This window comes from Delphinapterus leucas, chromosome 19 (genome assembly GCF_059928025.1).
Source record: "Delphinapterus leucas isolate spDelLeu-1000000601 "Yukka" chromosome 19, BTC_Dleu_Yukka2, whole genome shotgun sequence".
In the NCBI taxonomy this organism is placed as follows: domain Eukaryota; kingdom Metazoa; phylum Chordata; class Mammalia; order Artiodactyla; family Monodontidae; genus Delphinapterus; species Delphinapterus leucas.
The window spans coordinates 23,549,897-23,566,000 of NC_143147.1; the positions used below are offsets into that span (position 1 = coordinate 23,549,897).

General features: G+C 51.8%; 1 protein-coding gene across 1 annotated transcript in view; it reads left to right on the forward strand.

Annotated features, from left to right (window-relative positions):
* The window catches only part of NOS2 (nitric oxide synthase 2), a 35,975-nt gene that overhangs the window by 9,208 nt on the left and 10,663 nt on the right, over positions 1-16,104 (forward strand). The window contains exons 4-16 of the mRNA XM_089900767.1: positions 479-627; positions 4,027-4,189; positions 4,943-5,034; positions 5,973-6,114; positions 6,206-6,345; positions 7,679-7,853; positions 7,947-8,048; positions 11,141-11,335; positions 12,407-12,489; positions 13,001-13,145; positions 14,014-14,118; positions 15,063-15,112; positions 15,438-15,612. Coding sequence (XP_089756893.1) covers positions 479-627; positions 4,027-4,189; positions 4,943-5,034; positions 5,973-6,114; positions 6,206-6,345; positions 7,679-7,853; positions 7,947-8,048; positions 11,141-11,335; positions 12,407-12,489; positions 13,001-13,145; positions 14,014-14,118; positions 15,063-15,112; positions 15,438-15,612 — 1,716 coding nt within the window. The remainder of the gene's footprint in view (positions 1-478; positions 628-4,026; positions 4,190-4,942; positions 5,035-5,972; positions 6,115-6,205; positions 6,346-7,678; positions 7,854-7,946; positions 8,049-11,140; positions 11,336-12,406; positions 12,490-13,000; positions 13,146-14,013; positions 14,119-15,062; positions 15,113-15,437; positions 15,613-16,104) is intronic.

A 16,104-nucleotide genomic window follows, 5' to 3' on the forward strand; every position in this document is an offset into this window, starting at 1 on the left:
ATGACCACTGTTAACCTTTGGGTGTATTTTCTTTCAGCATTTTTTCTGTGCCATCCCCTGGCTTTGGGATTTGCACCTTCTCAATTCATTTTGGCTGAAAAGCAATAGTTTGTCCCCAGGAGTCATATCAGCCTCTTTAAATGAGAAGGTAGTTGAGATCTTCCCAGGGATCGAGCTGTTGACTTTGGGTCTGGGGCTGGCTCGGGGACAGGGCCAGAGACTGAGCCCAGGGTGGTGGGAGCAGCCCCAGCCCATAGCCACTGGGGTTCAGCCAGTAGAGGAGAGGAGATATGAGTCGGGGGAAAGCCTGGTAGACCCCAAGGAGGAGGTGCCACAGAGGTGGAGAGGGGTGGCAGGGAACTGGAGCAGCCAGAGTGGAAGGAGGTGGCCAGGACAGCTGGCTCTGGAGGAGGATGGCCATCAACGCCTGTGCTGAGGGGCCAGGCAGCCAGCCTCACCGTCACCTCTCTCTTTCCAGGATCTCGCTTGCAAGTCCAGGTCTTGCCTGGGAGCCATCATGAACCCCAAAAGTTTGACCATAGGACCCAGGGACAAGCCTACCCTCCCAGATGAGCTTCTACCTCAAGCTATTGAATTTGTCAACCAGTATTATGGCTCCTTCAAAGAGTAAGTCTCGCTTCCTGCAGCATCGCTGCCTCCCCCTCCCCTGAGCTCTCCTGTCTCCTGCCCTTTCCCTCGGACCCCAGACCCCTTTCCTTCCCAGGTTTGCAATGGACCGAGGGCTAAAACGTAGTTTTTCAGGGGAAAGACCCTGGACACGTTCTCAAAACCATAAGACAAAGAGGCGTGGCAGTAATGGTTGAAAGTGTGGGTCGGATATCTAAACGTTTGAGTTTGAATCCTTCTCCACCAGTAACTGGTCCTGTATCCTTGGAAAATCTGTTTACCCTCTGTGTGCCTCAACTTCCTCACAGGTCAAAGCAGGGTCGTGATAAAACCTGGCTCATAAGATTGTTGCAAGGATTAAATAAGTTTGGAACAGCGTCCTGGCACAAAGTAATGAGTTGATATACAAAACCTTTTACTATGAAATGTTTGAGATAGAAAGGACCTCAGAGACCACCTAGCCAAGCCCTCCACCTGCAAGTGTGAGCCGGGAAGCCCAGCAACAGCTAGAGTTCAGTCCCAGCTAGAATTTAGGCCACCTGACTTGGAGAGAGCTCTTTGCACTGCACTCTGTGGGGATCTATATTGCTGAGTTTCCTAAAATATATGGCTATTAATTTAGGTCTTTTTATATCTTTAAAATAAAAATGCACAAAGGGATTGTAAGGCAGAATGGCCAAGGGAATGGATTTGCTGTTTTATGGGCTGGGAGGGGAGTGTGGCTTTTATGGTGCAGCCCCACGTGGCACTTTACTGCACGAAGTGAGCCACAGAAGTAACCTGGGACACCCCCTCCCCATGGCAGAAAGAGTGGCTCCTGGTGATGCCACGTCCCCTCTGCTCTGACCTGCAGTGTCTGAGCTGGAAGGGGCCTTGAGTCTATGAAAGAGACCCTTAACTTCTGGGGCTGTGATCCTCTACCCTGGCTGCACAGTGGTCGCCATTAAGGACTTTGCAAAATACTGGTGCCAGGGTCCCCTGGGCTGGGGGCATCAGCTTCTCGGGAAGTGTGGAGGGAGCGGATACCCACGTTCTTTAAAAGCTCCCAAGGCAATTCTAATGTACAGCGGGACCGAGAACCCTGTCAGGGGTTTGCTGCTCTGTGTGCTGTATAAATAGAACCTCTGCAGAAGTGCTTTGTCACTAGGAGGTCCAAGGTCTTTAAGCTTTCAACTTGGTTGTTGACTTATGAGCTTTTCAGGGTCAAGGAATTTTCTTGATGGGCTTCACTGGACCACTGTATTGAAGCTGACATTTACTGAGCGCTAGGTATGTTCTGGGCTCTGCCTTATGTAAGGCTCACCATGACTCTATGGGACTGGTACCATTATTATCCTCCCCACACTGTACAGATAAGGAAACCAAAGCCTGTGGAGGAGATGTAACTTGCTCAAAGTCACACGTTCTGAAGTTCCAGAGCTGGGATTTGAGCCCAAGCAGTTTGGGCCAGAGCCCCTGCTTTAAACCTCAACGTTCTAGCATCCAGCTCTTTGACTTTGAAGGTTCTGACTCCATGCTGGACCTGGGGGTTCCTGCTGCTGTATGGAAGGGAGTTGGGTGGGTGTTATAGCCCCAGGAAGCTACAGGGCTGCTCTTGCTGGCTGCTGAAAACCCATTTACTTTTCGCAGAGGGAAAAAGTTCCACTTTTCACAATCACAAATCCATGGCTTGGATCCCCCAAGAGGTCCTGGGGGTGTGAGTGACAGGTGGCAGCCCATCCCTACAATTACACTAGCAGCCAAAGGCATGGACAGCTGGGCCGGTTCAGTCTTTCGTGAGTGAAGGATTGTATAGTTAGAAATTGTAACTTGCCGAATGTTCTGTCCAAAGTCAGTGCACCGATGCCAAAAGCCACTCCCTCTTTTCCGAACTAATAGGCATCATAGCATTTTAGTGCCTCAGAAATGTGACTATTTGAAAACAGCGGTAAAATGTAAAACGCTAAAGGAATTGGGTGAGAACATAAAGTGATCTTCTCTTACATAGTCCCACGTTAACACTACCAAGTATGTTGGAAGCACCTGCGTTCTGGTGGTCGCTACTCTTTTCACGTTCAGATGCAGGGCAGGGAATGTCGCTAGAAGCTTTGTTTGGGGAAGGAGGGCTGCCGGTGGGGCAGCCTCAACCTCACCCAGCAGGTCTTTATGCCAGGAGTGTCCTTGAAGATAAATAGCACCGAGTGTTTTGTCTTTGAGCTTTTTTCTTTAATCAGGGAAGAGTTGTCAAGACACTCTTCATCCACAGAAAGGCCATTTTGTCTTGAGTTGTCCAATCTCCTTAATCAGGAGTTCATTCCTTAAATAGTTTTGTTTGTTGCAACTTGAAATGTCTTTGGTGCCCATTGGAAATCTCAAGGTTGCTCTGTGTGTGTGTGTGTGTGTGTGTGTGTGTGTGTGTGTGTGTGTTTCAAAACCTTCCTGGCTATGGGATATTTTTGAAGCTGGGAGGGGAGGGGAGAAGCCAGTTTGGAAATCTCACAAGGGACAGCTGGCCGAGCGGCGCGGGGGTTGAGAAAGCTCGCTGTGGACAGCCTGTGGCGCTGGACCACACTGTGGAGGGCTCCTCCTTGAGCGGCCCTGGGGTCCTGCAGGCTGAGTCCTGAGGGCAGGTCCCCGTCTGGGCCTGACCAGGGAAGCGTGGGCAGTCCCTGCATATCTCTGGGCTTGCAATCCCTCCCACCCAGTGTGGAAGGTAGAAGGTTAAGAGCCTGGGCTTGGCATCAGGGCAACCTGAGTCTGAGTCCTGAGTTTCCTCTTTACCACACTTCTGTTCCTGGGCCAGTACTTAACCTTCCAGATACACCGACTATAAAAAGGACACAAAAATGCCTCCCTCACAGTCTCAGTGAGACCCTGACTGTGGGTGGCTTCGCCCAGTACCTGGCTCACAATGAGTACTCAGTACACAGGATCTGCTGTGGGAGGGACTGATTCATCTCTTAACCAAGGGAAGGTGGACGGGTGCTCCCCTGGCTGAGAGGCAGGATGGGGCTGCGGCTTGCTGGATGCCGCTCCGGCTCTCGCAAGTGTCTGAGAAGCGCTGCACTCCGTGCTGAGATGAATATGATTCGAGAAAACACTCCTAGAAACGACAAGAGTGCTGGTGGGATCAGGACCAGCTGTGTAACGTGCAGGACCCAGTGTGGAAATGAAAACGTGGCTTCCTGTTCATAGATGATTAAGAATTCAAGACAGCAGAGCGTCAAACCCAGCACGGAGCCCTTCTGAGCTCAAGGCCCTGGCCACATGCCCATGAAGCTGGCTCTGGAGGGGACGGTCTCCCTGAGAGACATCTTGCCCTCCTGGTGTCCTAGTTCAGTTCCTGCTTCTGTGGATTGAATCGGTCTCCATTTAAGGTCATCTCATTGTTGATCTTCCTGATGCTTTCCTGTCCCCCAGGGCAAAAATAGAGGAACATCTGGCCAGGGTGGAAGCGGTAACAAAGGAGATAGAAACAACAGGAACCTACCAGCTGACGGGAGATGAGCTCATCTTCGCCACCAAGCAGGCCTGGCGCAACGCCCCCCGCTGCATCGGGAGGATCCAGTGGTCCAACCTGCAGGTGGACTCCCTTAGCAGGAGAGGAAGCTGGGAGCCCGGCGGGCCCTGAGCAGTGGCTCCCAGCAGCCCGCCGAGCTGTGCCCGGGGCTCCCTGCGTTCTCTCTCCCCGGCCCTGAGCTTGAGATGGGGGCTCACGGCCACCCACCCCCACCGCCCCAGAGTCTAGAATCCAATCTCAGCACCAGGATTTCTAGCCGATCTTTCTCTCTTGCGTTAAATTTCAGAGACTAAACGCCAACGTGAAACCAAACGACCTTGCTATTATAACTGCTGAGGCCCTGGTTGTTTACCTCGACTGAATTCTTGGCTTTTAGAAAACATTTCCTTTATCCTAGCCTCCTAAGCTGTCTTTACGTTTTATTGCTGGATAATAGTGAAAGTACTTGGACAGATAAAGAGATAAGAAATGCCAATGCAACCAGCTCTGGCTGTAATAAAATGTTCTGGAGGCCATGTGTAACATGTATAAAGCAACTAGGCTGTGGGAATCCTGACTCATGGTGCTTGAGAATCAGGTTTTCTTGGGGGTTGGGTTTTGATACGGTCTTCCAATTGAGGGCTCCTGGGCTCCCCTAGGAGAGCAGAGGAAGGATGAAGGGGCAGAGAGGAGGATGCACTCCTCAGCGAGGCATTCGGGTCGTGGGGTTTAGGGCCACTCCCTCAGTCCCCGTGGCTTAGCTTTTAAGATCAGCTCCAAGGCCTCTGTCCTCACGGTCCTTGACGGGCATGGTCTGGGTGGGCTGCGTGCACGCAGGTCTTCGATGCGCGGAGCTGTTCCACGGCCCAGGAGATGTTCGAGCACATCTGCAGACACCTGCGTTATGCCACCAACAACGGCAACATCAGGTGGGTGTGCTTTTCCCGAGGCTACGAGGCTATGCTGGGGCCCGCCCTGTCCCCAAGTCTTAGCCAAGAGATGCAGATGAGTTTAGGGGAGGCATCTGGGCTCCAGGAGAGACTAGGGAGAAAGAAAGGAGAAAGACTCGGCTTCTTCAGGGAGCCCTCGCAGTGAGCCGGCCTCCGTGAGCTTAGTGCCTCGTCAGTGGCCCATTTCCTTGGTTTCTTTCTGACTTGTAGCCATTTGGAGGTGATGGGGGGGATCCTTAAGAAGCAACTTCTCCACTCTTTGAGGTTAAGGCTCCCCACTTTAGAGGAGATGAGAAGTTGTTTTTGCAGCCAATGTGGTGATTTTCTTAGAGGTGGGGGAGTGGCTGCCCATCAGAACCACTCCTGCCTTACCTTCCCCTTCCCCTAGCCAAGGAGGTCAAGGTCAACTCATTTGGTCCTTCATTCATTTTTCCTTTCAGCAAACACTCAGTGCCCACCTGATGAGGACCCAGCACAGGGCTAGGCATGGGGGTGGGAAGTGACTAGGACCCTAAGACGAGGCTCCAGCCCACTATGAACCTATACCTTGCACTAGACAAGCGTCCAACTAACTCAATGGCAAAGAGAACTATGGTGCAGCTAGGGAAAGGGTTGGGCAGCTAACCGCGCCCGAGGGGTGGGGAGGGTTCCCTGGAGGACGTGGTCCCTGGGCTGGTCTGGAAGGTAGGAGCTGCAGGAAGAAGAAGGAAGGAGAGGGTATGTCAGGAAGTGGACGGGTTACACAGAGGCCAGCGAGAGCTTGGCATGTCTCAGAGCTGCAGGGGTTTGGTTCAGTTAGCTCGGGTGCAGAGGGCTGGGGAGTGGGAAGATAGGAGGGGGCAGGGGACCTGTTGGGGATGTCTGGAAGCGCACACCGAAGCTGGGTGGTAAACAGCACTGTCCTCACCTTGGGGAAGGTCGGCCATCACCGTGTTCCCCCAGCGGAGCGACGGGAAACATGACTTCCGGGTCTGGAACGCCCAGCTCATCCGGTATGCCGGCTACCAGATGCCTGATGGCACCATCAGAGGGGACCCTGCCAGCGTGGAGTTCACCCAGGTACTAGATCCGGCTCTGGTGGGTGACAGTGGAGCCCAGAGGGGTCAAGGGACTTGGATCTCCAGACTCACTTGGCCTGTCTTGTTTTCAGCTGTGCATCGACCTGGGCTGGAAGCCCAAGTACGGCCGCTTCGATGTGGTGCCTCTGGTCCTGCAGGCTGATGGCCGTGACCCTGAGCTCTTCGAAATCCCTCCCGACCTTGTGTTTGAGGTGCCCATGGAACATCCCAAGTAAGCAGGCTGTGGGTGCCGGGGGTGTGAGTTCACATGCATGCCCCCTCTTTTCCTAAGTGAGACCTCAGACCTCAGGACCCTCCCTGCACCTCCCCCAAAACCCAGCCAGCAGCAGGTGATACCCAGAAGGGCCAACTTTCAAGGCCTGCCTTGTCGCCCTTGTACAGCAGCTCTGCACTTGCGTGTCGGGCCTCAGACTTATAATGAGATGCTGATGGTGACAGGAAAGCAATGGCTTAGACAGACCAGGCTCTAGCAGCTTGGGAAGATGTGACCTCAGGAAAGGAATCCTTGAAAGGCTCTGAGGCACTGTGCAGCCCAGGCACTGTGCAGCCCAGGCCTCTTTGACCTTCCTGCCAACTCTCTTAGCCATCCCTCTCCTGACTGATGACAGTACTTCAAGAGCTCATCTGGTTCAGCCCCTCCTCCAGGCAGCTCTAATAATTACAAAACTACCTGCATACATTGACACTCACTGTGTAGCAGGCATTAGGCTGGGCTCTTCTTTTTGTCCCTTGAATATACTGAACTTACTTCTACCTCAGGGCCTTTGCACTTGCTCTTCCCTCTGCCTGACATGCCCTTTCTCCAGAATTTTGCAGACTTCATTTCTTCTTGTCAATGAGGTATTTCCTGAATGTTACCCGTTCTGAGAAGCCTCTTCTGAACACCTAATCTAGAGTAGGCACCCTCACCCTTCATCTGACACATCACCTTGTCTTTATTTTCCTATTTATTTATTTGTTTACCTACTTATAGTCTGTAAGGTACTTGAGAATTAGGGATCTTGTCTTTCTTGTTCGGCAATATATCCCAATATGTAGCAGGGTGCCTGGCTCATAGTAAGTGCTCAGTTATAAATATTTCTGGAATGAATGAATATACAAATAAAGGATACTATTATTTTCACAATAATCCCATGAGTTTGATGCTCTTATCTCTATTTTGTTGGTGGGGATGCTAGGGCTCAGAGAGGCTAAATAATATCCCAAGATTACACAGCTAGTAATCAGTAAGGCAGAACTTGAACCCAGGCTTTCTGACACTGGAATCCTTACGTGCTGTGTTATGTTGGGTTCTCAGCATTTAGCACAGGGCCTGTCAAATACTTGATGCTTAATATGTTTGCGTGAATGAACTTGTGAATGAATGTATAATTAGCAAATGACATGTGGTATGTCAATTCACCTCTCCAGGTGGAATGAACTTAGAGATCAGCACTTGGAAAGGAGTTTTCTTGGTGCACTCTTTCTTTGAAGGTTTTTTTTGGGGGGGATGAGTGTGGGCCAAAGTGAAGGCCCCACTGCCACCAGCTCTGCCTCCCTACCAGGTATGAGTGGTTCCGGGAGCTGGAGCTGAAGTGGTATGCCCTGCCGGCTGTAGCCAACATGCTGCTCGAGGTGGGTGGCCTTGAGTTCCCAGGGTGCCCCTTCAACGGCTGGTATATGGGCACGGAGATCGGAGTCCGGGACTTCTGTGACGTCCAGCGCTACAACATCCTGGAGGTAACGAAGACCGTCCAGCTGGGCCGGCTGGAGGTGCGGGCCTGCAGCTGGGATCCAAGAGACTGACTCACCCCCATTTCTCTGCCTTTGCAGGAAGTGGGCAGGAGGATGGGCCTGGAAACACACAAGGTGGCCTCACTCTGGAAAGACCGGGCTGTCATTGAGATCAATGTCGCTGTGCTCCACAGTTTCCAGGTATGTCTGGTGTTTGCGGGTCTGAAGGCTTTCTGGTTAGAAGGTCATCTGGTCCAGCCGCCCATGTCATGCTTGATTTTCCCCTTACGGCATTGCTCATTTATTCATGCATCAAACAATGTTGAACACCCTGTTTTTGCCAGGCACAGTGCTAGGTGCTGGGGATAGAGAGACCAGCCCTCTCAAGTCTGCTAGTGTAAACCTGAATGCTTCTAGCAACAGGCAACTCCTTACCTCCCAAGGCTGGTCAATCCCTGCGCTTGAGCACTGAATCCTGTCCTCTCTCAATTTTCAAGGACTTTACTCCTGAAAATCCTCCCCGCCCTCTGCCCCGTAACATTGATACCTCCTTATCCACTGGATCATTCCCATCAATGATCAGTAAGCTGTAATGATTCCCATCTCAAAGAGCTAAATGGCTAGCTAACCAAATACTCCCCCTACCCAGCTACTACCTTGTTTCTCTGCTTCCCTTTAACGGCAAAACCATTGAAAGACCTCATTACACGTCCTCATCCCCCAGCCGCCCCAGTCAGGCTTTTATCCTCCACAGCTCTGCCAGTGGGATTCTGGCTGTTGTTCAAACTCACCAAGATGCTTCCCCCCTAAGGGCCTTTGCACTTGCTTTTTCCTCTGCCTAGAACGCTCTTGCCACAAATCATGCCGTGACCGGCTCCTTCCCTTCATCCAGGTCTCAACTGTCACCTCTTCAGAGTAGCCCTCCCTGACGACACCATAAACAAAGGCATCCTCACCCACCTCCTTCCTGTCTTTCTTATTCCTTTAACCTTTTCTTTCTTTTCCTTCATAATCCTGATTAGCTCCTGACATTATGGAGTCTATCTGCTTCTTTCTTTGTTTCCCCCATTAGCATGTAAGCTCCATGGGGCAGGGACCTTGTCTTTCTTGTTCACTGCTCTACCCCTGGAGCCTAGAAGAGTGTCTGGCACGTGGCAGATGCTAAAAAAATATATGTATTGGATGAATGAATGAGAGGCCACGTCCACCTGAGCAGTTGTTGCTCTTGCTTCCCTATCTGAGCAATGGCAGCCACCAAACACAGCAGGTTGGCTCCTGTGTGGGACTGAGCCCTCCGGTCCATCTGCTGCTCTCCTATAAACACTCCCCTTCCTTTGAGGAAGGAGCCATGGACGTGTGAAGCTATTACTTTAGAAGCTGGGACCATGTCCACAAAGTTGGCAGATGCCCTGGAGGCCAGACCGCAGGGCAGAGGTCATTCATTCATTCAGCAAAGTTTTATTGTGCATTTTCCATGTGTCAGGCCCTAGTCCAGGCCAAGAGTGTGAGCGGTGAACAAAATAGACAGAAACCCTGGCCTTGTGGAATGTAGCGGGAGCTGACATTAAACACCCAGTAAATACATATTATCACACACTGTTCCCCAGAGCTTGTCACGCTGTAGGCATGTCAAGCTTGTGCCTGATTTTGGGGAGTGGGGGGGAACGGGGCAGCTCCGAGACAGGACAGGAAGAGCCTCCTGGGGCTGACCCAGCTCGGGAAGGCCCCACTGGCTGTGGATCACACATCCTGACTCCTGCAGGCTCCCAGCATCAGCTCTGATATTGGCAGGATGCGGATATGTCCCAGGAAACTGCTGACCCTCAACTGTCTCCTGACCGTTGCTGACCACGTCCCTCCACTGCTTGAGAGTCTCCAGGACTTCCTCATGACCCTCCTACAGGGTCAGCTTCAAAAGACTTGGCCTCATTTCCTCACCTGTAAAATGGAGATAATAATGGTACCTCCCTCACTAGGTTACTGTAAGGATTAAATGAAAATGAATGCAAAATATTTAGCTGCATTGCCTGACCCATAGTGATCACTCAAAAAACATTAGTTTTGTTGTTATTATTATTTATTACTGTTGCAACGATTCTCACAGCTCTCATCATTCATAAGCTCCTGCGCCTAAAACCGGTCTGGCACCCAGTAGTGGCGGTGTGTGCATGCATAGAATTTTAGAAGGCATAGCTGATCCTACTGGAGCCCACTGGCTCCTCTCCTGCCTCCCGGCCTTGACTCATGCAGTGTCCTCCTCCGGGACTGCCCGCCTGCTGCCTAACTGGTACCCATCTCTCAAAACTCACTTCCTCTTAGAAACTGTCTCTAAAATCCCGCATCTCTCCTCTGGGCCCCTGTGTGAGCTAAGCCCTCCCTCGGCCCTCCGTCAGCACCTGCACTCACCTCCATCATAGCTTCTATCAGACCATGTGAAATGACTGACGTCCTTCTGCCTCCCCCAGTTAGAGTATGATCCAATGCAGAGAAGAGGTCACGTCTTTCACCTCAGTATGCAATACCTGGTAGATAGAAATAATAATAGCGGCTAACGTTCATTGAGCACGTTTTATGCTTTACTTGTATTATTTTATTGCATTCTTTCAACAACGTCATGATGTAGGAACTGTTACCATCCCCATTTTACAGATGAGGAAACTGAGGTTAAGGAACTAATAGCTCAAAGTAACATGGCTAATCAGAGGCCAAGGTTTGAACCACTCCATGAAACCAATGTCTCTTGACTACATGAGTTGCTCCAGACGATGTGGCTGCCCTTGTTGGATCATTCCAGGAAGGCTCAGACCCCTCGGCTTCTAATTTTAGGATGTGGGACATTGTGGTGATTTGTCTTCCATGCACTGTGGCTCCCCCCAGTGCTTCAGTCCTCTTCCAAAGAACCTAGTTCCTCCTTGGCTGAGACAGCCACATCCTTGGGAAGGTGACTCCTGGAACTCTTTACCAACAAGTGACAAAAAGCCACTGTGGTTTGATTCATCGGCATCCAGAGAGCAATTTGTGAGAGTCCAGGGAGACTTGTGGGCCTGGGAAGCTGGACACTGCCCGCAGAGGGCCAAGCGGGGGTAGCGTGTGGCCTGTGGGCTGACCATGGCTATGGTGGCTGCTTGGGTTCCTTAGAGGCTCTTAGTATTTATTTTCAGCAGCGAGAAGGGGGCCAGAGGGGATTGTGGTCCCATTTTACAGATTGCCAGGCCCTTCCATAGTCCATCTGGGAGCCCTGCAGCCAACCGAACACTCTCCTCAACTCCCCTCTTGGCCTCCTTCTGATTTAGAAGCATAATGTGACCATCATGGACCACCACTCAGCTGCAGAGTCCTTCATGAAGTACATGCAGAATGAGTACCGGTCCCGAGGGGGCTGCCCAGCTGACTGGATTTGGTTGGTCCCCCCAATTTCTGGAAGCATCACCCCCGTGTTCCACCAGGAGATGTTAAATTATGTCCTGTCCCCTTTCTACTACTACCAGGTAAGAGAGGGGCCTTCCTCTCCTTTCTGTCTTGGGAGCTCGGGGGTGGAGAGAGTGTGTGTGTCTGCACGTGTGTGCATGTGTGTACACATGTGTGCGTGCGTGTGTGTTTGCATGTGCCTGTGCACACGTGTGCTCACTAATGCAGGATATACAAGGAAGGATCGGGGACACAGAGGCATATTTTTAATGCTTTTCAGGCTTCACTCAAGGATGCTTTTGTCCATTTCTACAGAAGTGAGACTGAAGGGAATACCTTTTATGGTACCTTTAGTAGCCCGTTGCTCTGATGGAGTTTAAGCTCCTGAGGGCGACCACCATTGTGCCCGCCTGCACGGGAGGGCTATAGACAGTCACATGGCATAATGGTGAAGAGCTTGGCTCCCAGGTCAGATACATCTGCGGGTGATTCTCCCACTTCCTAGCTGTATGATCTTGGGTGGGTCATTTCACCCATCTAAGCCCTGATTGTCTCATCTCTAAAAGGATGGTCATCAACTCCATGATGGAGGAGGTTGTGTGGATCACATGAGCTGGTGTACGTAACAGCTCAGCCCAGTGTCCAACCCAGAGTGCACTCAGGAACCGTCACCCAGTGAAATGATCTCATTTTTTGTCAAAACCTCTTTGGTTAGATTTGGGGAAGAGCTTCCTTACTCTAAAAGTGATAAGTAGTGTGACTGACTGCCTGGGATAGTTTGTGCCTGTGGTCATAGCACCTTCATCTACTCTCAGGGGTATCCCAGGGCAGACTATGCATTATATACAATCTGTATAGCCTTCCTAGTGATCAGACACCAAAAGGAAAGAGATGTGCAGCCTCTTCCTTCCAGGGGGGACACTAATGAGTGACAGTCAACTGTTCGTGTGCAGGTTCTGTGCCGGACATGAGCTACAACTTGGAGGGAGACAGACAGATGCAGCCCTCCCCCTTGGGGCTTTCAGTGAAAGGGTGGGGACAGGGCCTGCTCACCCCCTCAACTCACGAAGGGCATGAAGGGCCTTCTGTCTCTCCAAGCCCAAGCCAAGCCAGGGCCCACCTTGCCCACATATCTGCCCTCTTTTCTGAAGGTGGAGGCCTGGAAAACCCACGTCTGGCAGGATGAGAGGCGGAGACCCCGGAGAAGAGAGATTCGATTCAAAGTCTTGGTCAAGTAAGTGGGAGCAGCCAGTGTTGACATCTGACCCTCAGCCCTTCCTTCTAGGCCTTGAAGGGCAGGGAACAATGAGAAAGGGTTTGGAGGGACTTCCCTGGTAGTCCAGTAGTTAGGACTCTGCACTTCCACTGCAGGGGGCATGGGTTCGATCCCCCGTTGGGGAACTAAGATCCTGCATGCTGCACAGTGCGGCTAAATAAATAAATTAATTAAAAGGTATATTAAAACTATAAAAAAGAGAGAGAGAAAGGGTTTGGCCCCTAGAAATCCAGACAACAATTCCCAGGTTCACCTGCCACCTCTGTCCCAGCCTTCTCTCTCCTCCATTTTCCCAAAGGGGCTGAGTGGTGTGTGGAGTGGGGGAGAGGAGGAGAAGGGCGGTGAGTCAGGGTTGACAGCTGGTGAGAAACCTGGGTTCTTTTCCCTCAATCTGCTGCACTTTAAATGCTGGGCCCCCGTCTTCCTCTGGAAGGCTGACTCAGCACACGGAGTATGTCTGTCCCCACAGAGCCGTACTCTTTGCGTCAGTGCTGATGCGTGAGACAATGGCTTCCCGGGTCAGAGCCACGATCCTCTTTGCAACAGAGACAGGAAGATCGGAAACACTGGCCCGGGACCTAGGGGCCTTGTTCAGCTGTGCCTTCAACCCTAAGGTAGCCGACTCAGCCTGTGCATGGAGAAGTCTGGGGCACGTTACAATGATTGCTCTGCTCCTGCATGTCCCCGAGCCTTGGGAATGCTGATATACATTGAAAATCTGTGGTAGAAGGAGAGAGGTGTGTCCAGGGATTCCCAAACTTACCTAGTAAATAAGCTTTTCATAGTGTTCCAGGGAACACAGTTTGAGAAACACCTTCTTAATGATGCTAAGTCTCAATATACATGAGGTGTTCTAGATGGATTTTATCCGCATTTACAGAACACCTCCTATACAGGGTGCAGTGCTAAATGTGAAGGGAGAGGAGGATGAATAAGATGCAGAGAAATAAAACAAAACCCCCAAGGGTGACTAATTCCTTCCGCCAGCGTTGGAGTTGATCCTCCATCACTGAAGGCCTCCTGGGTCAGGTAGGCCTGGGTAGAACCGCGAGGCCGTGACACATGTCACCTGAGATTAGCTTCAGGCAAAGCATTTGGGTCCCCGAGGTGCCAGAGGAGTTGTCATTTTTGTAACCTGCTCATCCCGTTTTTGTGGAAAATATGTCCACGCGCTCAGAATTCAAGATAGCGATGGAAGCGGTGAGACGTGCTCTGATTTGGGACATGCAGGATTTTGGAGGCAAACCCTCCAGGGCTTGCTGATGTGTTCACGTGGGAGAATCAAAGAATCGAGGATGCTGTGTTCAAATAGGTTCAGTAGACAGGGATTTGTTAAGTACTCACCTCCTCTGTGCCGGGCACCAGGGGACCGAGATGACGAAGGGGACTCCCGGCCTGAGTAGGGTGAGGGGAGCGCTGGGTGTCTGGGGAGGGCGCCAGCCTGGGAAGCAAGGGCTGATGTCCACCCTGGGTGCCGTGCAGGTTCTCTGCATGGACGAATACAGGCTGAGCCATCTGGAGGAGGAACAGCTACTGCTGGTGGTGACCAGCACGTTCGGGAACGGAGACTCCCCCGGCAACGGAGAGGTGGGTGGCCTGAGCCCCAGGGGTCTGGGGTCTGGTAGAGCCCAAGAGGACCAAGGAAAGGATTTGGGGACTCAGCATGTCCTAAGGAGGGCACTCGGGAGTGAGAGCTCATATCACTCTGGGTCGCCCTAAGGTCAGCCATTGGCTGCCTCCTTCGTAATTTCCTCTGTGTGCGTGAGCTGCCTTTCCTGTGACGAGCTTAATATATTTCAGTAACCTGCCTTTTTAAATTCAAAAATTCATGTTTAAAGGAAACTTTCTATCACTCGCACAAATGGAAAGCCAGCAGAAATTGGTCCCAGGTAAATCCAATGAAAGCCAAGCAGTTACTGAATTCTAGCTGGATACTGTTGCCTAACCATGGCTTGCTTTGTTTTTTAAAAAGAGTAATAAGCAAGTATGAGAGAAGTGTTAAGTCTCCATTAGCAGCAGTCTGAGATTTTCTCCCTAGTGTTCAGGACAAAAGAGTGAAATAATTGAAACAGGAATAACTATAAAAAATTAAAGAAGAAAAGAATACTTTCTTACCATGTGATTTGACACTATTTTCCACCTAAAGTTATCTTGAGTTCCTGGGAAATCAGGGTTATTTCAGAGAATACGGGACCAGTTGTCACTCTGACAAGAAGAGAGGCTCATGTCCCATCAGGAGTCCCTCTGGAGATGCCCTGCTATAAGGCAGGCCCCCCTCTGCCAGGGCTGGATGGGCTGGGGGTTGGGCTGTCCTCGCCCCCCACCAAAGGTCAGGCCCACATGAGTTGCTAAGGCTGAACTTGTCCCTGAGTCCCAGCCAGGCAGCCCCACCTAAACCAACTTCCCTGCGAGCACCTTGAACTTTCTCCTGTCAGATATGTCCAGTTTTTAAATGAGCCACCAGAAGAAAGGGAAAAGTGGTGCTTTTATTAATCCTGTCCTGGGAACTCTGTGGTTCTCTCTCTTTCTAGAAACTGAAGAAGTCCCTCTTCATGCTGAAAGAACTCACCAACAAGTTCAGGTAAATCTCTTCCCCACTCCCAGAGGCTGGGTTCCAGGGACGGAGCTGGGTGTGTATAAGTGGGAACTTCCTGGGATGTCCAGGCCCAGAGACAGCCTGTTCTCAGAGGTGTTGTGGGTCAAAGCAGGGACACCAAGTCCCGTTCACAGTTCTGCAGGCCAGGCATGGGGTTGGTCGTGGGAGTTGGAGACGAGGCTCGGGAACCAGGGAGGACAGGAAGGGGGTGTGCACTGGCAGTCCTTGCCCAGCTGGGGCGCGAGGGTTGGAGGCTGGCCTGTGGGCGGGGTCAGCTCACCCAGGCTCCCTGCGTGTCCTCCTCGGGCAGGTATGCCGTGTTTGGCCTCGGCTCCAGCATGTACCCTCAGTTCTGCGCCTTTGCTCATGACATCGACCAGAAGTTGTCCCAGCTGGGGGCTTCTCAGATCGCCCCAACAGGGGAAGGGGACGAGCTCAGCGGGCAGGAGGAGGCCTTCCGTGGCTGGGCCGTGCAAACCTTCAAGGTCAGTTCACAGCCGGAGCTGCCGCACAGCACCGGGAGGGAGGCTGCGGTGCACTCGTGCCCAGGACACCTGTGCTGGGCATCCTGGGTGGCATGACCCCTGCTGGGTCCTGTAGGCATGGTCCCGGGTGTGGGCCGGGATCGCAGGCCTGAGAGCTGAAGTCGCTGCTGCTTTCCCACAGCCCCCAGAAGAGCTCCACTTGACACCTCCCTGCCCTCGGGAAGCTGTGGTTTAAGATCTTTCCCCCTCTGATTATCCAGGTCACCTCCTGACATCCTTGTCTTGTTTCAGCGTCCCAGCCACAGAGAACTTGGGGACAGGGATATCTCAGTAGGTCTTTATCACCTGTGGCTTGACCCCACTGACTGAGAGAACTCCCTGAAGCAAAGCGTTTCACCCAGCAGTGGGGCTTACGAACACCACCTTGAGTGGGTCCGACATGGTTCCCAAGCCCACGTCTCCTCCACACGATTCCACGTCAGGAAAATGGGA